Genomic DNA, 21831 nt, shown 5'->3' with positions numbered 1-21831 from the left:
GAAGAGAGTAAGAAATGAGAGTGCTGTTGGAAATGATAATTCACCTTGGAAACAAAACAATCAACAAGATTTTGGATCAAAAAATGTATTTGCTACACCTTCACGTCCACTAGAGAAATCTTCTTCAGTGTACCTGCCAGATGATGCTGACTGTGTTGATCATAGCAATTTGGTGGAAACTGAAATGCCCATGCCAGATATGAATATTAGTGAACATGGTAAGCTCTCAATTTGTGAAGTTTACTAACACTCCAGAAAAATTCAGGAAGCCCAGTTTACATGTATGTTGGTGTTGATCAACATTTTCCAAGAAATAGCGCCTATAAATGGAACTAAAGAAATAATACCCATACACAATATACAATGTATAGTATTTATAACTATAATGAGTAATATTAATATTATACATCTGTCATCGTAACACAATAAGTTACTGCGTGTCATAATTTTGCGGTATTTCACAGCATATTTTAATCCTACCATATTAAGAAACGAGAATTTCAAATATGGAGCGATTACGCTTGTGAGCGTCCTCTAACAATAAAAACAAACATGGCTTTCACACAAAGAAGTTCGCTAAATCTGTTCTAAACGTTTTTGATTTTGGCATTCCCATGATGTGTTCCTGGGAGCAAAAGATGTATAATAAGACATAAGACAGTACGTGGTCGCCTCGACCTCTGCTGCGTGTCGGTCAATACTTCTACTGTACTGTATTCATACATAATTTGTGTTATCCTCATAATAACCTCATAGTATTTATAACTATAATGTGTAGTATTTATAACTACAGAATGTATATGCATTTTGATAGGCAAATTCAGAGTTCTGGTATTTCCTATCCATGGTCTTAGAAACAATCACTTTTAATGTTCTCTTGAAGGATTTAGTCCAACAACGCCAGATTTCAGTGCAGTCTTCCATCATCCACTCAATAAGTCTAGTCAGTTATTGCCAGGAAGTGCCTCATCAACCAGCAGTGTGCAATCCACCAGTTTCAATTGGAATCCAAATCGTCAAGATGATACCCCTCAGTTCATGAAGAGGTTATTTAAAACACCACTGTCTATAGCCAGATCAAATACCATGGTAGGTACACATTTGTATACTTTTAAAACATCACTGTCTATAGCCAGATCAAATACCATGGTAGGTACACATTTGTATACTTTTAAAACATCACTGTCTATAGCCAGATCAAATACTATGGTAGTTACATACAGTACAGTTCTCGCGGAAGCTTTGGCTTCACTTCAGCTTCACCTTCGCTTCAGCATCGCATCATTATGGCATTGTTATGGCTTCAGCATCGCTTCAATGTCGCGCCATTAAAAAGTTAGGCGATTATCGCTTCGCTTCATTGTGGCCTCATTATGGCGACAATGTGGCATCAGCATCGCTTCATTCAAACAAAGAAATTTAGTAACCGTGTATAGATGTTGAACAACCGTCAAAAGCTCAAATACTTTTTGTTTTAACTATCTATAATTATATGCACGCAATCTGACCCTTTGACCTAGATTTGGCTGGGATTGAATATTTTATTTTAGACAATATTCCGACGTGACGCACTGCTACAAAATGTATTCAACTGAAGTACAACATGGTTGTCTGGGTTTCTTTTCCTGATTGTGTTGAGTTTACGATTTGTATAATTATTGTTGTTTCCCCCCAAGCAGAAGACAAGCCGAAGGACCATGAAGCTAAATAGAATTCCCACGCATGGACGTGGACTGAGTGAAAGAAAATATTTCTAAGGCTAAAATAAAAATGACCTACTATTACACCTCTTTGTGTATTTGTCAATTTTGTATATATTTGGTATGACCGTATGATCGTAAATACCTAGAAAAATCTCGTCTTTCGTTAACAATTTCATTTGTTTGAAATGTCTACCGACCGTAATTTGTTTCTCCAAACGGTCCCGACGTCCGTCATTCAACACAATCAGCATTTATTTATCGCAATTCATGGGGATCATGTCCCGTAATTTGCGGGCTGTACAACCAAATAATTAAACAAGTACTATTTATTGTATTTTTGTTTTACCTCGCGAAACTACAACAGAGCGTAGAGTTGTCGCGGTTAAATAGTCGTCTTGAAATCGATGGAACTTCAACTACAAGTATCCATTTCTCAACTTGAAATAAAAAAATCGAAGAGCATCGGGGGGATATATTATTAACCAATCTTACGAATCGCTAGCTTTATTTTATTCGAATTTATAAAATTCACGAGTTTTCGACATTTGTTGGCAACTTCCGCGCTAAAATGGTTGAAAATGTGGGTGTGGTTTTCTCGCAAAGTTCTGTTGATAATACGGACTTATATGGTTCCGTGACCCAGGTCGTGCTCCGATCAGGTGACTCTCAGCCAATCAATGATGTTGTAACAAAACATATTTAACGCAAATTGAAGGGTCGTCGTACCATCCAATCTCCATCGTCGATTCACAAAGTTTTTTTTGTGCTGTGACACAAGTTTCGCAATTATTCACTGAAAAACATCGGTATATTTTGACAAACGGATGGGATTTTACCTCAGTTCAAAAAAAAGAAAAAAAAAAAGAAAGAAAAAAACAGGGCTGAGATACAAATCAGTTTTGCAAGTTGGGAAATAAGGTAAACCAGACTGGGGTCGATGATTTTCAGTATCGAAGGATTTCCGTGTGAATCATGATTTTCAAATTGTTCATCGGCTGGTGACCAAATATTTACGGCCACACTAAATGGACACGTTTTTTTTTCTGAAGCCCAAAAAAATATTTCTGCATGTCAAGTGCTATTCGATTTTTTACAGAGGATGTGGCTCGTTTTCATTCGAAAATATGTTTGTGAGAATACTTTTAAAGTACGTATAGATCAAGCTCAGATCACTGATCGTGACTTAATTTTGAGAATTGGTTGTCAAATTTTACCAGACCGACGCCACCACAACCATCCAATTGTATGTTGGAAATGTACGCACTTGTTTTGGAACTTTGTATCAAGATGACTGGCGACGACGCCGACGCACCAGGCGGTGTACGTGTGTGTGTGTTGCATGTTTTAGTAGTCCGGGCATGGGGTCGGACTCGGCTAAAACTAAACGAAACACAGAAAAATACCACCGAAATGAGGAATCTGAATCTGCTCTTCTAGCAGCAAATAACATGAGCGAAAAAAGGTAAATTTTATAACAAGAACAGTTTCACTTCGTATACAGCTAATTGCATCGTGTGATTTGAATTTATCACGATTTTCCTTCCAGTCAATATGAAACTCGTCACCTTGCCGATTGTAATGTACTTCGCAAAGTTTTTGGTGCCCAATACTCGCAACACTAAAATAATTAAACAAGATATCTTTTTAAAATGTCATTTTACTTTTGATCATATTATTTTATTCGCCTTGAATTTCAAATCGAATACATATCGAACTTCTGTACATGTTTTTGTCTACAGCCCTTCTGCGTGCAAATAATGAGGTCATACTCATGTCACAATACTTTGAAGCTGATGCCACGTTGATGCCACAAAATAGCGAGGCGAACACAGCTTCAATTTTCAATGACGCGAAGCTGATGCCACAATGATGCGATGCTGAGGCGACAATGAAGCCATGCGTAGGCGACAATGATGCCACAAAAGCCAAAGCTTCCGCGAGAACTGTACTGTATTTGTGTACTTTTAAAACATCACTGTCTATAGCCAGATCAAATACTATGGTAGGTACACATTTGTATACTTTTAAAACATCACTGTCTATAGCCAGATCAAATACTATGGTAGGTACACATTTGTATACTTTTAAAACACCACTGTCCATAGCCAGATCAAATACTATGGTAGGTATACATATTTGTGTACTTTTAAAACATCACTGTCTATAGCCAGATCAAATACTATGGTAGGTATACATATTTGTGTACTTTTAAAACATCACTGTCTATAGCCAGATTAAATACTATGGTAGGTACACATTTGTATACTTTTAAAACATCACTGTCTATAGCCAGATCAAATACTATGGTAGGTATACATATTTGTGTACTTTTAAAACATCACTGTCTATAGCCAGATCAAATACTATGGTAGATACACATTTGTGTACTTTTAAAACATCACTGTCTATAGCCAGATCAAATACTATGGTAGTTACACATTTGTATACCTTTAAAACATCACTGTCTATAGCCAGATCAAATACTATGGTAGGTATACATATTTGTGTACTTTTAAAACATCACTGTCTATAGCCAGATCAAATACTATGGTAGGTATACATATGTGTGTACTTTTAAAACATCACTGTCTATAGCCAGATCAAATACTATGGTAGGTACACATTTGTATACTTTTAAAACACCACTGTCCATAGCCAGATCAAATACTATGGTAGTTACACATTTGTGTACCTTTAAAACATCACTGTCTATAGCCAGGTCAAATACTATGGTAGTTACACATTTGTGTACCTTTAAAACACCACTGTCTATAGCCAGATCAAATACCATGGTAGATACACATTTGTATACTTTTAAAACATCACTGTCTATAGCCAGATCAAATACTATGGTAGTTCCACATTTGTGTACTTTTAAAACATCACTGTCTATAGCCAGATCAAATACTATGGTAGGTACACATTTGTATACTTTTAAAACACCACTGTCCATAGCCAGATCAAATACTATGGTAGTTACACATTTGTGTACCTTTAAAACATCACTGTCTATAGCCAGATCAAATACTATGGTAGTTACACATTTGTGTACCTTTAAAACACCACTGTCTATAGCCAGATCAAATACCATGGTAGATACACATTTGTATACTTTTAAAACATCACTGTCTATAGCCAGATCAAATACTATGGTAGTTACACATTTGTATACTTTTAAAACACTGGAAATAACCTGCACAAACGTAAAGGTCTAAACTTTGTTTAGGAAAAGTTTTAATTTATTGTCATCATCAGACTATGCAGCAGCATCAGTTTGTGTGTTTACATTCACTTCCATATTTTGCTGTGTCTTCTGGATTAGCAATTGATGCTTGCACAGTGTACACATATTTTAACTTTTTCAGTTTTGAGTCTATTCATATTTAGAAATTATATTTGCTTAAAATTTCCTACAGGCACTGGTTCAAAATTGACAGTGGGAAAGAATTTTGTTTGTAATTCCCATTCCTAGCTCTACCTCTACCCCTGTATTTGTGTATTTGAGAGTTGGGCGTACAGAAGCTACAATACTGTTGTGTGTGTGTTGATCTGTGTGTATATTTTGTTATACTTATATCATGGATGTACTAGTACTTAGTACATCCATGCTTATATGTACTATACATGTACATGTATGTAAAATTGTTTCTGTCGCTTTGTTGCAAATTTCAGAAAGATATAGAATCAAAATAAGTGGCAATGAAACAGTCCTGTACTGATGATGTATTTAGAATTATTACATTTACAGTGCTATAAACCATTACAAATTTTTGAGAATATGGAGTCAATGAAAACAATGAATTTCTTAGTGGACATTTTATTAGGATCTTAAGACAGCAAGTACACGTAGTGGATGTCAGTGAAATTTCCTCCCTACCGAACAGAATATATCATAATAATAATATTATAGAAAACTAAAAAATGGCAACCATTAAGTTGTCAACCATTGATGGCGACCATCTCAAGGATATAAATGCAACAAAAAGTACACAAAAATCAGAAATATGTGGTCTACTCTACCACTGTCTAACTGCGTGTCACCACAGTGTGTGTGCTCATTAATTACATTTAAACCCCCTTTCAAGGAACTGTGAACAGAAATTCATGAGATTATTATCTTTTTTTTAATGCCATGCAACTTCCATCTGCACAACCAAGTTAGAATACAGTCATTGAATTTTCTATTTGTCATTAGTGCCTTTTCTATCATATGTATATTTACTCAAGGGATTAAGTGATGTGAATATTCTAACTTACAAAGAGAGTGACAAATAATGACAGTGCCTTGACTCTTTATATATTGCCACCTGTTCTTGTGTAAGCCTCTTTTCAGGCTTTTTTTTAGTTTGATCGGCCTTACATAATCCATGGTCGCACCGGTTGTATTATCCATGGAAAACATTCTTTTGACAATTTTGTGTCAGCAATTTGTACTTTGTCCGTTGTTCTCCTATCCTAGCCTAGCGACTGTGCTCAGTCTTATGTAAACAATCATTGGGGAATGATTTTTTGCTGCCTTGTCATTCAATCCTGAAGCAGGTCTTTATATTGTGTTCTTTGTCTTTTATGTCACTGCTTTGGTAGTAAGGTAAATGTAATTTTGGTTTTTTTTTTTAATGAAAATGACTGTTCAACTATACATACAATATGAAAGCATTTTTATTAGGCAAAATAAAAGTGTGTTTTTGGTAAACCAACCCTTCCTAAATTTTGTGTGTCAAATCAGTTACTTTTTATGGTTTTGTGCCTTTGAGAGGGTAATTGCATGCTGGATCAGTACTATACATGTAGGCAAATAGGCAAAAATCACCAACTCATTTGCCTTAATATTTCATATGATGGTAGCTTTTCCTCCCTTTCTGCAATTTTAGTTTATAAATACTATTTTTGACAAAATGTGTATTAGTGTCGGATTCATATTTACATCATTTGTGTCATCATTTGTGTTCAAATATTAAATTTATTTTTGAAATTCTCTTTAAATGTATTTAGTATTCATATTTTGATCAAGCAATCCAAAAAAAAGACAATATGTAGCAACTTTATGTACCAAGCGCTGAGATACATGTGTATTTGTAATTATGCTGTTGTATGCCTTGTGTTTTATAGAAAACTCCACAGAGAGTGTCTGCAAGTCTTGGAGCTGACCTAAATGAGTCTTTTATGTCGTGGACAAGTTCTTTGGCCACACCCCCTACTGGAACTGTGTCTGATCATAAAAATAGATCTGCTTGCAAGAATGATGTAGATGGTATTCAAAGAAAGACTCAGGTATGATAGTTGATTTGTTGAAAATCATAAGTTTTTTTTTGGACATGGCTTGGCTTATTGCATTTTCCCTGTTATGTTCAACTTGTTACTATTTTTTGACTGCAGAAAATAATGTACAATTAACAATATAGTTTAAGTGCAACTGAACATTAGCTATCTTCATGCAGGCTTAGCTCGCTTTCAAAGCCATGATAGATCTTAAATAACTTGGTTAAATACTACAAAGAAAGAGTTATATCAAAGAGTACACACTTTAAATTTGTTTTTATGGAAAGGTAATGTCAGCTGAGAACCAGCTGGAAGTAAAGTTTGCTTGCTTGAGCTGTTCTGTACTGTTCCGTAATAAATCATTCCGTGGATTAATTTGAATAATATGTTGGTGGAATACTCTCTCTCTATATATATATCTTGATTTTTAACTGCACTGTCCATTGTGTTAACTGTGTTTGAAAATCCCATTTAATGTTCATTACTGGCCGAAGTACAGCCAAAAAACAAAGATTAAAATTGGTCGTCGGTAGCTAGTCAGCCACACTGGAAATAAAAATATTGGATTTCAATACCTGGTACTCCCTGTAAATATTGGTGTTCTATAATTGTGACTAATGTCTACACTACTGTATTTCCCAGGTTTTGGCAAGATCTTTATTCAGTGGTGGAACCTGTGATAGTGTATCAGAAAGCAACGTTTGGAAAACAAACCACCATGAGAAGCTAAAAGACTTTGGCAATGAGTTATCCCTTATAATGCCCAAATCTCAAAGTCAAGAAGATATAAAAAGCACACCTCTGCTTGCAATGCCAAACTCTGAAAGTCAAGAAGATAACAAAAGCACACCTCTGCTTAAAATGCCAAACTCTGAAAGTCAAGAAGATATAAAAAGCACACCTCTGCTTGCAATGCCAAACTCTGAAAGTCAAGAAGATAATAAAAGCACACCTCTGCTTAAAATGCCAAACTCTGAAAGTCAAGAAGATATAAAAAGCACACCTCTGCTTGCAATGCCAAACTCTGAAAGTCAAGAAGATAACAAAAGCACACCTCTGCTTAAAATGCCAAACTCTGAAAGTCAAGAAGATAACAAAAGCACACCTCTGCTTAAAATGCAAAACTCTGAAAGTCAAGAAGATAATAAAAGCACACCTCGGCTAGAAATGCCCAAATCTCAAAATCAAGAAAATAACAAAAGCAAACCTCTACTTAAAATGCCAAACTCTGATAGTCAAGACAACAAAGAGATATCTTTATCTGACTCTGTAGGACAAAAACATTCAATTATAATACCAAACCTGGAAGATCCAAGTAGTGCTGTAAATGTGACAGCGCCTGAAAGTCCAGAAATTCATAATCCCACAAAAGTTGTATCTATTGGTAGATGGAAAGACAGTGATTTGGCAAGTGATACTGTGAACAGAAATAACACAGTTTCTTCTGAAAATCAGAATGCTAACAATAACTTGATGTGTGTTAAAAATAGCAAGAAACTTTGTGACACTAAAATCACTTTCAGACCAGAGACGTACGGTAATAGTTCACCAATATTGACTTCAAGTCCTCAAACTCCACATGTTAGTTGTAACATCGGGAAGACTTTAGCTTTTCTCTTTGACTCGCCTCCTGAAATAGAAATCAAACCCACAAAGGCTGATACTTCAAGAGAACAAAGTATGAAAGATTACTGTCATGTTGGGAAACCTTTGTTGAAAAAATATAGTGCCTTGCCTTGTACTGTATCAACATCACCACCATCTCATGACTTGTCATTACAACAGAACAATTCTGTTGGAAGTACACATATTACAGATGAAACCATGCCAAACTGTAACTCTTTAGACAATTCTGTCATGTTTTCGCAGATTTCGCCCACCTATGCTGAAGCAATTTTTCTTGCAACTGACCAGGCATCTGCTAATCATGTGTTTGAATGTTGTACTGAAACAGAAAAGGTAATTTCATCAAACAAAGTGATTCGTGGAGCATCCGCTAAGTCGGTTGATGAGTGTAAGACTGTAGCAGAACATGTGACAATTATACCATCAGCAGAACCAAATAAGTCCTGCACAGCTATTTATAAATCAAAAGTGAACAAGTTTCAGTATCCGACATGCAGCGAGATGACTGAAAGAAATCATTTCAAATCACAGTCACTGCTAAACAGGATGAAGCAAACAGATGATGATAAAGAAGATGAGGAAAGTGACAACACCTATTGTGATACCAAATCAACAGTATCGGTAAATGGATCATGTTCATTGACGAAAGTGTCACAAGGTTTGTAAAATCCCATTGTTTTGTACTTCTAACCAGCAATATCATCAGCAAAACTGCTGTGTTGCAAGCAATGTTACCCCCAAAACAGCTGTGTTGCAAGCAATGTTACCCCCAAAACAGCTGTGTTTCAAGCAATGTTACCCCCAAAACAGCTGTGTTGCAAGCAATGTTGCCCCCAAAACAGCTGTGTTGCAGGCAATGTTACCCCCAAAACAGCTGTTGCAAGCAATGTTACCCTCAAAACAGTTGTGTTGCAAGCAATGTTACCCCCAAAACAGCTGTGTTGCAAGCAATGTTACCCCCAAAACAGCTGTGTTGCAAGCAATGTTGCCCCCAAAACAGTTGTGTTGCAAGCAATGTTACCCTCAAAACAGTTGTGTTGCAAGCAATGTTACCCCCAAAACAGCTGTGTTGCAAGCAATGTTACCCCCAAAACAGCTGTGTTGCAAGCAATGTTACCCCCAAAACAGCTGTGTTGCAAGCAATGTTACCCCCAAAACAGCTGTGTTGCAAGCAATGTCACCCCCAAAACAGCTGTGTTGCAAGCAATGTCACCCCCAAAACAGCTGTGTTGCAAGCAATGTCACCCCAAAACAGCTGTGTTGCAAGCAATGTCACCCCCAAAACAGCTGTGTTGCAAGCAATGTCACCCCCAAAACAGCTGTGTTGCAATGTCACCCCAAAACAGCTGTGTTGCAAGCAATGTCACCCCCAAAACAGCTGTGTTGCAAGCAATGTCACCCCCAAAACAGCTGTGTTGCAAGCAATGTTACCCCCAAAACAGCTGTGTTGCAAGCAATGTTACCCCCAAAACAGCTGTGTTGCAAGCAATGTTACCCCCAAAACAGCTGTGTTGCAAGCAATGTTACCCCCAAAACAGCTGTGTTGCAAGCAATGTTACCCCCAAAACAGCTGTGTTGCAAGCAATGTTACCCCCAAAACAGCTGTGTTGCAAGCAATGTTACCCCCAAAACAGCTGTGTTGCAAGCAATGTTACCCCCAAAAAAGCTGTGTTGCAAGCAATGTTACCCCCAAAACAGCTGTGTTGCAAGCAATGTTACCCCCAAAACAGCTGTGTTGCAAGCAATGTTACCCCCAAAACAGCTGTGTTGCAAGCAATGTCACCCCCAAAACAGCTGTGTTGCAAGCAATGTTACCCCCAAAACAGCTATGTTGCAAGCAATGTCACCCCCAAAACAGCTGTGTTGCAAGCAATGTCACCCCCAAAACAGCTGTGTTGCAAGCAATGTCACCCCCAAAACAGCTGTGTTGCAAGCAATGTTCACCCCCAAAACAGCTGTGTTGCAAGCAATGTCACCCCCAAAACAGCTGTGTTGCAAGCAATGTCACCCCCAAAACAGCTGTGTTGCAAGCAATGTTACCCCCAAAACAGCTGTGTTGCAAGCAATGATACCCCCAAAACAGCTGTGTTGCAAGCAATGTTACCCCCAAAACAGCTGTGTTGCAAGCAATGTTGCCCCCAAAACAGCTGTGTTGCAAGCAATGTTACCCCCAAAACAGCTGTGTTGCAAGCAATGTTACCCCCAAAACAGCTGTGTTGCAAGCAATGTTACCCCCAAAACAGCTGTGTTGCAAGCAATGTTACCCCCAAAACAGCTGTGTTGCAAGCAATGTTACCCCAAAACAGCTGTGTTGCAAGCAATGTTACCCCCAAAACAGCTGTGTTGCAAGCAATGTTACCCCAAAACAGCTGTGTTGCAAGCAATGTTGCCCCCAAAACAGCTGTGTTGCAAGCAATGTTACCCCCAAAACAGCTGTGTTGCAAGCAATGTTACCCCCAAAACAGCTGTGTTACAAGCAATGTTGCCCCCAAAACAGCTGTGTTGCAAGCAATGTTACCCCCAAAACAGCTGTGTTGCAAGCAATGTTACCCCCAAAACAGCTGTGTTGCAAGCAATGTTACCCCCAAAACAGCTGTGTTGCAAGCAATGTTACCCCCAAAACAGCTGTGTTGCAAGCAATGTTACCCCCAAAACAGCTGTGTTGCAAGCAATGTTACCCCCAAAACAGCTGTGTTGCAAGCAATGTTACCCCCAAAACAGCTGTGTTGCAAGCAATGTCACCCCCAAAACAGCTGTGTTGCAAGCAATGTCACCCCCAAAACAGCTGTGTTGCAAGCAATGTCACCCCCAAAACAGCTGTGTTGCAAGCAATGTCACCCCCAAAACAGCTGTGTTGCAAGCAATGTCACCCCCAAAACAGCTGTGTTGCAAGCAATGTCACCCCCAAAACAGCTGTGTTGCAAGCAATGTCACCCCCAAAACAGCTGTGTTGCAAGCAATGTCACCCCAAAACAGCTGTGTTGCAAGCAATGTTACCCCCAAAACAGCTGTGTTGCAAGCAATGTTACCCCCAAAACAGCTGTGTTGCAAGCAATATTACCCCCAAAACAGCCGTGTTGCAAGCAATGTTACCCCCAAAACAGCCGTGTTGCAAGCAATGTTACCCCCAAAACAGCTGTGTTGCAAGCAATGTTACCCCCAAAACAGCTGTGTTGCAAGCAATGTTACCCCCAAAACAGCTGTGTTGCAAGCAATGTCACCCCCAAAACAGCTGTGTTGCAAGCAATGTCACCCCCAAAACAGCTGTGTTGCAAGCAATGTCACCCCCAAAACAGCTGTGTTGCAATGTCACCCCCAAAACAGCTGTGTTGCAATGTCACCCCCAAAACAGCTGTGTTGCAAGCAATGTCACCCCCAAAACAGCTGTGTTGCAAGCAATGTCACCCCCAAAACAGCTGTGTTGCAAGCAATGTTACCCCCAAAACAGCTGTGTTGCAAGCAATGTTACCCCCAAAACAGCTGTGTTGCAAGCAATGTTACCCCCAAAACAGCTGTGTTGCAAGCAATGTTACCCCCAAAACAGCTGTGTTGCAAGCAATGTTACCCCCAAAACAGCTGTGTTGCAAGCAATGTTACCCCAAAACAGCTGTGTTGCAAGCAATGTTACCCCAAAACAGCTGTGTTGCAAGCAATGTTGCCCCCAAAACATCTGTGTTGCAAGCAATGTTACCCCCAAAACAGCTGTGTTGCAAGCAATGTTACCCCCAAAACAGCTGTGTTGCAAGCAATGTTACCCCCAAAACAGCTGTGTTGCAAGCAATGTCACCCCCAAAACAGCTGTGTTGCAAGCAATGTCACCCCCAAAACAGCTGTGTTGCAAGCAATGTTACCCCCAAAACAGCTATGTTGCAAGCAATGTCACCCCAAAACAGCTGTGTTGCAAGCAATGTCACCCCCAAAACAGCTGTGTTGCAAGCAATGTCACCCCCAAAACAGCTGTGTTGCAAGCAATGTTCACCCCCAAAACAGCTGTGTTGCAAGCAATGTCACCCCCAAAACAGCTGTGTTGCAAGCAATGATACCCCCAAAACAGCTGTGATGCAAGCAATGTTACCCCCAAAACAGCTGTGTTGCAAGCAATGTTGCCCCCAAAACAGCTGTGTTGCAAGCAATGTTACCCCCAAAACAGCTGTGTTGCAAGCAATGTTACCCCCAAAACAGCTGTGTTGCAAGCAATGTTACCCCCAAAACAGCTGTGTTGCAAGCAATGTTACCCCCAAAACAGCTGTGTTGCAAGCAATGTTACCCCCAAAACAGCTGTGTTGCAAGCAATGTTACCCCAAAACAGCTGTGTTGCAAGCAATGTTACCCCCAAAACAGCTGTGTTGCAAGCAATGTTACCCCAAAACAGCTGTGTTGCAAGCAATGTTACCCCCAAAACAGCTGTGTTGCAAGCAATGTTACCCCCAAAACAGCTGTGTTGCAAGCAATGTTAACCCCAAAACAGCTGTGTTACAAGCAATGTTGCCCCCAAAACAGCTGTGTTGCAAGCAATGTTACCCCCAAAACAGCTGTGTTGCAAGCAATGTTACCCCCAAAACAGCTGTGTTGCAAGCAATGTTACCCCCAAAACAGCTGTGTTGCAAGCAATGTTACCCCCAAAACAGCTGTGTTGCAAGCAATGTTACCCCCAAAACAGCTGTGTTGCAAGCAATGTTACCCCCAAAACAGCTGTGTTGCAAGCAATGTTACCCCCAAAACAGCTGTGTTGCAAGCAATGTCACCCCCAAAACAGCTGTGTTGCAAGCATTGTCACCCCCAAAACAGCTGTGTTGCAAGCAATGTCACCCCCAAAACAGCTGTGTTGCAAGCAATGTCACCCCCAAAACAGCTGTGTTGCAAGCAATGTCACCCCCAAAACAGCTGTTGCAAGCAATGTCACCCCCAAAACAGCTGTGTTGCAAGCAATGTCACCCCCAAAACAGCTGTGTTGCAAGCAATGTTACCCCCAAAACAGCTGTGTTGCAAGCAATGTTACCCCCAAAACAGCTGTGTTGCAAGCAATGTTACCCCCAAAACAGCCGTGTTGCAAGCAATGTTACCCCCAAAACAGCCGTGTTGCAAGCAATGTTACCCCCAAAACAGCTGTGTTGCAAGCAATGTTACCCCCAAAACAGCTGTGTTGCAAGCAATGTTACCCCCAAAACAGCTGTGTTGCAAGCAATGTCACCCCCAAAACAGCTGTGTTGCAAGCAATGTCACCCCCAAAACAGCTGTGTTGCAAGCAATGTTACCCCCAAAACAGCTGTGTTGCAAGCAATGTCACCCCCAAAACAGCTGTGTTGCAATGTCACCCCCAAAACAGCTGTGTTGCAAGCAATGTCACCCCCAAAACAGCTGTGTTGCAAGCAATGTCACCCCCAAAACAGCTGTGTTGCAAGCAATGTTACCCCCAAAACAGCTGTGTTGCAAGCAATATTACCCCCAAAACAGCTGTGTTGCAAGCAATGTTACCCCCAAAACAGCTGTGTTGCAAGCAATGTTACCCCCAAAACAGCTGTGTTGCAAGCAATGTTACCCCAAAACAGCTGTGTTGCAAGCAATGTTACCCCAAAACAGCTGTGTTGCAAGCAATATTACCCCCAAAACAGCTGTGTTGCAAGCAATGTTACCCCAAAACAGCTGTGTTGCAAGCAATGTTGCCCCCAAAACAGCTGTGTTGCAAGCAATGTTACCCCCAAAACAGCTGTGTTGCAAGCAATGTTACCCCCGAAACAGCTGTGTTGCAAGCAATGTTACCCCCAAAACAGCTGTGTTGCAAGCAATGTTACCCCCAAAACAGCTGTGTTGCAAGCAATGTTACCCCCAAAACAGCTGTGTTGCAAGCAATGTTACCCCAAAACAGCTGTGTTGCAAGCAATGTTACCCCAAAACAGCTGTGTTGCAAGCAATGTTACCCCCAAAACAGCTGTGTTGCAAGCAATGTTACCCCAAAACAGCTGTGTTGCAAGCAATGTTGCCCCCAAAACAGCTGTGTTGCAAGCAATGTTACCCCCAAAACAGCTGTGTTGCAAGCAATGTTACCCCCAAAACAGCTGTGTTGCAAGCAATGTTACCCCCAAAACAGCTGTGTTGCAAGCAATGTCACCCCCAAAACAGCTGTGTTGCAAGCAATGTTACCCCCAAAACAGCTATGTTGCAAGCAATGTCACCCCAAAACAGCTGTGTTGCAAGCAATGTCACCCCCAAAACAGCTGTGTTGCAAGCAATGTCACCCCCAAAACAGCTGTGTTGCAAGCAATGTTCACCCCCAAAACAGCTGTGTTGCAAGCAATGTCACCCCCAAAACAGCTGTGTTGCAAGCAATGTTACCCCCTAAACAGCTGTGTTGCAAGCAATGATACCCCCAAAACAGCTGTGTTGCAAGCAATGTTACCCCCAAAACAGCTGTGTTGCAAGCAATGTTGCCCCCAAAACAGCTGTGTTGCAAGCAATGTTACCCCCAAAACAGCTGTGTTGCAAGCAATGTTACCCCCAAAACAGCTGTGTTGCAAGCAATGTTACCCCCAAAACAGCTGTGTTGCAAGCAATGTTACCCCCAAAACAGCTGTGTTGCAAGCAATGTTACCCCCAAAACAGCTGTGTTGCAAGCAATGTTACCCCCAAAACAGCTGTGTTGCAAGCAATGTCACCCCCAAAACAGCTGTGTTACAAGCAATGTCACCCCCAAAACAGCTGTGTTGCAAGCAATGTCACCCCCAAAACAGCTGTGTTGCAAGCAATGTCACCCCCAAAACAGCTGTGTTGCAAGCAATGTCACCCCCAAAACAGCTGTTGCAAGCAATGTCACCCCCAAAACAGCTGTGTTGCAAGCAATGTCACCCCCAAAACAGCTGTGTTGCAAGCAATGTTACCCCCAAAACAGCTGTGTTGCAAGCAATGTTACCCCCAAAACAGCTGTGTTGCAAGCAATATTACCCCCAAAACAGCCGTGTTGCAAGCAATGTTACCCCCAAAACAGCTGTGTTGCAAGCAATGTTACCCCCAAAACAGCTGTGTTGCAAGCAATGTTACCCCCAAAACAGCTGTGTTGCAAGCAATGTTACCCCCAAAACAGCTGTGTTGCAAGCAATGTCACCCCCAAAACAGCTGTGTTGCAAGCAATGTCACCCCCAAAACAGCTGTGTTGCAAGCAATGTTACCCCCAAAACAGCTGTGTTGCAAGCAATGTCACTCCCAAAACAGCTGTGTTGCAATGTCACCCCCAAAACAGCTGTGTTGCAAGCAATGTCACCCCCAAAACAGCTGTGTTGCAAGCAATGTCACCCCCAAAACAGCTGTGTTGCAAGCAATGTTACCCCCAAAACAGCTGTGTTGCAAGCAATGTTACCCCCAAAACAGCTGTGTTGCAAGCAATGTTACCCCCAAAACAGCTGTGTTGCAAGCAATGTTACCCCCAAAACAGCTGTGTTGCAAGCAATGTTACCCCAAAACAGCTGTGTTGCAAGCAATGTTACCCCAAAACAGCTGTGTTGCAAGCAATATTACCCCCAAAACAGCTGTGTTGCAAGCAATGTTACCCCAAAACAGCTGTGTTGCAAGCAATGTTGCCCCCAAAACAGCTGTGTTGCAAGCAATGTTACCCCCAAAACAGCTGTGTTGCAAGCAATGTTACCCCCAAAACAGCTGTGTTGCAAGCAATGTTACCCCCAAAACAGCTGTGTTGCAAGCAATGTTACCCCCAAAACAGCTGTGTTGCAAGCAATGTTACCCCCAAAACAGCTGTGTTGCAAGCAATGTTACCCCAAAACAGCTGTGTTGCAAGCAATGTTACCCCCAAAACAGCTGTGTTGCAAGCAATGTTACCCCCAAAACAGCTGTGTTGCAAGCAATGTTACCCCCAAAACAGCTGTGTTGCAAGCAATGTTACCCCCAAAACAGCTGTGTTGCAAGCAATGTTAACCCCAAAACAGCTGTGTTGCAAGCTATGTTACCCCCAAAACAGCTGTGTTGCAAGCTATATTACCCCCAAAACAGCTGTGTTGCAAGCAATGTTACCCCCAAAACAGCTGTGTTGCAAGCAATGTTACCCCCAAAACAGCTGTGTTGCAAGCAATGTTACCCCCAAAACAGCTGTGTTGCAAGCAATGTTACCCCCAAAACAGCTGTGTTGCAAGCAATGTTACCCCAAAACAGCTGTGTTGCAAGCAATGTTACCCCCAAAACAGCTGTGTTGCAAGCAATGTTGCCCCCAAAACAGCTGTGTTGCAAGCAATGTTGCCCCCAAAACAGCTGTGTTGCAAGCAATGTTGCCCCCAAAACAGCTGTGTTGCAAGCAATGTTACCCCCAAAACAGCTGTGTTGCAAGCATTGTTACCCCCAAAACAGCTGTGTTGCAAGCAATGTTACCCCCAAAACAGCTGTGTTGCAAGCAATGTTACCCCCAAAACAGCTGTGTTGCAAGCAATGTTGCTTCCAAAACAGCTGTGTTGCAAGCAATGTTGCCCCCAAAACAGCTGTGTTGCAAGCAATGTTGCCCCCAAAACAGCTGTGTTGCAAGCAATGTTACCCCCAAAACAGCTGTGTTGCAAGCAATGTTACCCCCAAAACAGCTGTGTTGCAAGCAATGTTACCCCCAAAACAGCTGTGTTGCAAGCAATGTTACCCCCAAAACAGCTGTGTTGCAAGCAATGTTACCCCCAAATCTGATAATGATTTTATACTGGCTTCTTAAAGCAACATTGTTTGCAATAAAGCTTTATTCATCACAAATCATGACCTCAGCAATGCATTATAATAGTTGAGTGTTCTCTTTATGCCTTATTTTCACATTCATTGTTTGTCAACTTTATATATCAACTGTTACTTTCAAACGTTGTGTTTATGTTTGTATGATTTTATTCAAAATGGCCGACTATTCCATGTCTGTGCTCACTTATTTCTCCAATGCTCTATGACTGATGATGTTTAAAATTGGCTGCGTTTATCTTTTAATTGTCAATAGTTCATATTAGGCTAATTATGTGATCTGAAAATGACCATTCCTTGGCTTGACAACTGGTATTTTAGGCTTTTCCATGCAGAAACTCAAAAGAAAATTGTATGAAGCACTGCAGTTGTGAGAACCTTTTACTCCTTGTCATGACGTGGAAGATCTGTTTGAATTTTGTAAATTCATCTTGACCAATAGGACTAATTCTTTGAATTTTTTTTTTTAGGTGCTTTTGTGCCATTTTCATCATACATGTCCAAGGAGAAACAACAGTCATTAAGTTCAAGTACTTCAAATAGGACTCAATCTATTGTAAACACTTCACTTTTAAGATGCAATATTAAGTCTGTTGGATGTAAGAGGAGAATTTTAGACCACTCTTTAGCATCATCAAAGCGTCTGAAAGTTGATCACCATTCTGGTATAGAACGCAAGGTTTCATTCCACATTCATGACAAAAGAATGGAAATTCCAGTTTCAACAACTGCATATCAGGAACCTGACAGGCACCCAAAGGATAGTGAAAACAGTGAATTGAAGACATGGCATAAATCAGAACCTACAAACATTGATTCTGTTGTGGTTTCAAATTTCAGAAAAAGTCTGTCTGAGTCTGTTTCCAGTACCAGTCCTGTAAATATGCATACCGAATGCAAGAGTAAAGACACCTGTGTGACATCTCCTGTCTGTAAAGAGAGTACAGTAGTTTCTGACACTGCATTTAAAGGCTTCCTTACAGCTTCCCATAAAAAAATTAAAATATCTCAATCATCAATGTTGATGGCTAGAAAACTAATGAATGACATAGCCTCTGTGCCCGACGATTCTGAAATGCATGCTTTCACTTTTGCGGGTGACAAGGGTAATCCTCTAAATAAACTGGTGGTTGTCACACCTGTTAAAAATGACTCTGCGACTGAAATAACTAACAGTCGTGATATGCCAGTTATTGCTGATTTCAATTCCACCATTGGTAGAGCTATTGACAAAACTGAAGATACTGCAAAAGTGACTCATTCTATAATTTGTAATGCATCTTCAGCTGACTATCCTGTAAATCAAGGACTCCCTTCTACCTCAGAGATTGTCCTGCTAAATAATCAGAAAATCACCAGTGATCTTAAGAATGGGAATGACTGTGGAATGAGCTCCAATATCAGTGGTTTCTCCTGTGCAAGTGGCAAAACAATTAGCATATCATCTGCATCTATACAGAGAGCAAAGCAAATCATAATGGACATTGACAATGAAGAAGCTTCTTTTCCTAGTAAGTTTGTCAATGCTACAGAGACAACTACATCAGTTCAAGGCTGTAGCAAACTGCCAAAAAGATTCAAACCTTTTAAACCTCCAGCACCAACAAACAATTCAAAAGACAGTGAGGAGACAGTGGTTAGAAGTCTACTTGTTGGTTTAAAATCCTCTTGTATCAAAAACAATGATTCAACAGAAACAAATACATCAAACAGGACATGTTGCGAGTCTGAGAAAGATTTGCTTTGTAATGAACAGTTGACATGTAATGATAGCTTTGCTGATGACATGCATACATCCACGCAGGTTGCAAAAGAACTACTGGCCGTTGAAGAATTTGAACTTCAGTTGGCTGAAATGAAACAAGAGGAGTCCAGTAATAGATGCAATAGTAGACTAACCTTGAATGAAGTAGAAGTTGTGATGGACACTAGCAATGACCACATGTCAACCCTAGAAAAGAAAGAGCAGATAGCTGAATGGCAAAATGTCCAAGATCTTGATTCATTTGGCTCTGAAGACTGTGAAGTAGTCTTCAATTTTCATAAGAATATTGAAGCAACTGCTGCCAAAGACATTGAATCTTGTTGTGATAATAACAACACAAAGAGTAGGCAAGTAAAGGTCAATGATGTGTTGTGTAATAGTAATATTTCTGATGATTTTAAAGCATTCAGTGATCTAAATTTCCCCAGTGTAGAGTTGACTTCTAAAACAGACAAGGATAAATATGATAAGACTTTTCAAAATGCAAGTGAGAAGAATGTTCCAGGAAAAGTGCATCTAGTTCATACTGAAGAAATACCTGTCAAAGGATTTGTGGGTTTTCAAACTGCGAGTGGTAAAGGTGTCAAAATATCTGAGAAGGCGCTTAAGAAAGCTAAAAGTATAATTTCAGAAGTAGAAATGGAGGAAGATAGAATGGCATTTGAGATAGATAATGGTGATACTGTATCCGGTGAAAAAGTAGATAAAATCTTGGATAAAGGATTACAAAATGTCCAAAGATGTCCTAATGACATGACTGAAACAACTAATCATGCCAGTAGTAACACAAGCAATGAAATACCATCATTCACTGGTTTCAGAACTGCTGGTGGAAAACAAGTTAACATCTGTGAAGAATCTTTACAAAAAGCAGCTAATTTTTTGGCTGATTCTCAAAATCCAGAAAATATACATGTTAGTTTTCAGACCGCAAGTGGAAAGGATGTAAAAATATCTGACTGTGCACTTAAACAGGCTAAAAGTATATTTTCAGAAATAGAAATGGAATCAAGTAGGACATGTAAAACTGTACCAAATATTGTTGATGGTGCTGAGAATGCAGATAAAACACCTGCCAAAGGATATGTTGGTTTTCAGACTGCGAGTGGAAAAGGTGTGACAATATCAGAGAAGGCTTTTAAAAAAGCTAAAAGTATATTTTCTGAAATGGAAATGAAAGAAACTACAAGTAAGACATATGAAACTGTGCCAGATATGATAATGTATGGGGCTGCAAATGGAAATAGGCAAAGCTGTGTTGCTACAAATTTATTGACTGACTCTGAAAATACAGAAATGATGCCTGCCAGTGAAGGATTTGTTGGTTTTCAGACTGCAAGTGGAAAGGGTGTGAAAATATCTGAATCTGCAATTAAAAGAGCTAGAAGTATATTTTCAGAAGTAGAAATGGAAGAAAAGTCAAATAGCATTAAAAAGACATTTCAAGATGGTATGAATACTACAGATGGAAGTGGACAAAGAAATCGCCAAAGCTGCATGAATGATGAACTAACTAAAAATCTTGTTGGCCATTCAGTTGATGAAATGCTACCATTCACTGGTTTCAAAACAGCTGGTGGAAAACAAGTTAACATCTGTGAAAAATCACTGCAAAGAGCTGCAAAGTTTTTAGCTGATTCTGAGAATACAGAAAAAATACCTGTTGGAGAATTTGTTGGTTTTCAGACTGCAAGTGGAAAAGATGTAAAAATATCTGAGAAGGCTCTTAAAAAAGCTAAAATTATATTTTCAGAAGTAGAAATGGAAGAAACTGTAAGTGAGACATGTGAAACTGTACCCGATTTATATATGGATGGAGCTGCAAATGGAAACAGTCAAACCTGTGTTGATGTTGAAAATATGGAGCATCACAGTGGAATGAGCAAGCAAAATGGTAACAGTTTAAGACCTAAAAATCCTTCCCAAACATATAAAGTTTTGCGTGATGGCAATTTCACAGATGATAATGTTGAAACCGGGGTCGTGGAGCTTGGATCTTTTTCAGGATTTCAAACAGCTGGTGGAAAAACAGTTGAAATATCTGATAAAGCTATTTTCAAAGCAAGGAACTTTCTTGCCGATGACAGTAGCTCATACAGAGATGACCTGCCTCGCGTTTCGTCAGGATTTCAAACTGCTAAGGGAGATAAAGTAACAATATCTGAAAGTTCTGTTTTAAAAGCACAAATGTTACTAGCTGGAGAACAAAGTTTGGATTTGATAAGCCAATCTAATACGTCAAAAGTCACAAGCACTGAAATGATGGTCAATAGATTAACTGAGATATCTGCTGATAAGACTGTTCCTTTGAAAGGAACAATAAATCCCACCAAGAGAAGGAAAACTGATGATTCTAACATGCTTTGTAAGCCTAGGGTAGCTCAGAAGCATGGACCAAACATGGCTGGTACTGTGGAGAGTGCTTGTATGTCTACTGGAAACATTGAAGTTAGTAATGTGGTGGCAAGGAGCAGCAGAATAAATGGAAACACAGTGAAAAATCCCTCTATTGGTAAGTTCTGATTGAATTTTGATTGTCATCTACCAGTATTGCAGACTAGGATGGCAGTCGTCTGATTTCACCTTCATAGTACATGTAGCAGTAATTTTGTCATGTTTGTGTATGGTAAAAGAAATACTTGAAATCATGGTACTAACAGTAGGCTTGCAAAAAATATGTAGCCAGGTACATATAGGGAAGTGTTTGTCAAGGTGGGGGATGTGTTGAGTGATTATTATGGTACAAAATGGATATTATAAACATAGGGG

The 21831-nt window shown here is 40.0% G+C and overlaps 2 protein-coding genes across 2 annotated transcripts in view; both read left to right on the top strand.

The window, feature by feature from the left end:
- The first annotated feature begins 184 nt into the window (after nt 1-184).
- On the top strand, nt 185-8503 carry LOC146747350 (uncharacterized). Its single transcript, XM_085498385.1, has 5 exons — nt 185-218; nt 884-1089; nt 6813-6974; nt 7605-8369; nt 8486-8503. The coding sequence occupies exons 1-5, from the start codon at nt 185-187 to the stop codon at nt 8501-8503; spliced, it is 1185 nt and encodes a 394-aa protein (XP_085354511.1).
- Nucleotides 8504-8543: 40 nt separating this feature from the next.
- The window catches only part of LOC102803273 (uncharacterized), a 67429-nt gene continuing 54141 nt past the window's right edge, over nt 8544-21831 (top strand). The window contains exons 1-2 of the mRNA XM_085498384.1: nt 8544-9246; nt 17768-21574. Coding sequence (XP_085354510.1) covers nt 8643-9246; nt 17768-21574 — 4411 coding nt within the window. The 5' untranslated portion in view covers nt 8544-8642. The remainder of the gene's footprint in view (nt 9247-17767; nt 21575-21831) is intronic.

This window comes from Saccoglossus kowalevskii, chromosome 4, assembly GCF_978046115.1.
Source record: "Saccoglossus kowalevskii chromosome 4, keSacKowa6.1, whole genome shotgun sequence".
NCBI lineage: Eukaryota > Metazoa > Hemichordata > Enteropneusta > Harrimaniidae > Saccoglossus > Saccoglossus kowalevskii.
Note: the sequence above shows the minus strand (reverse complement) of the source record. Positions and strands in the feature narration are given on the sequence as shown.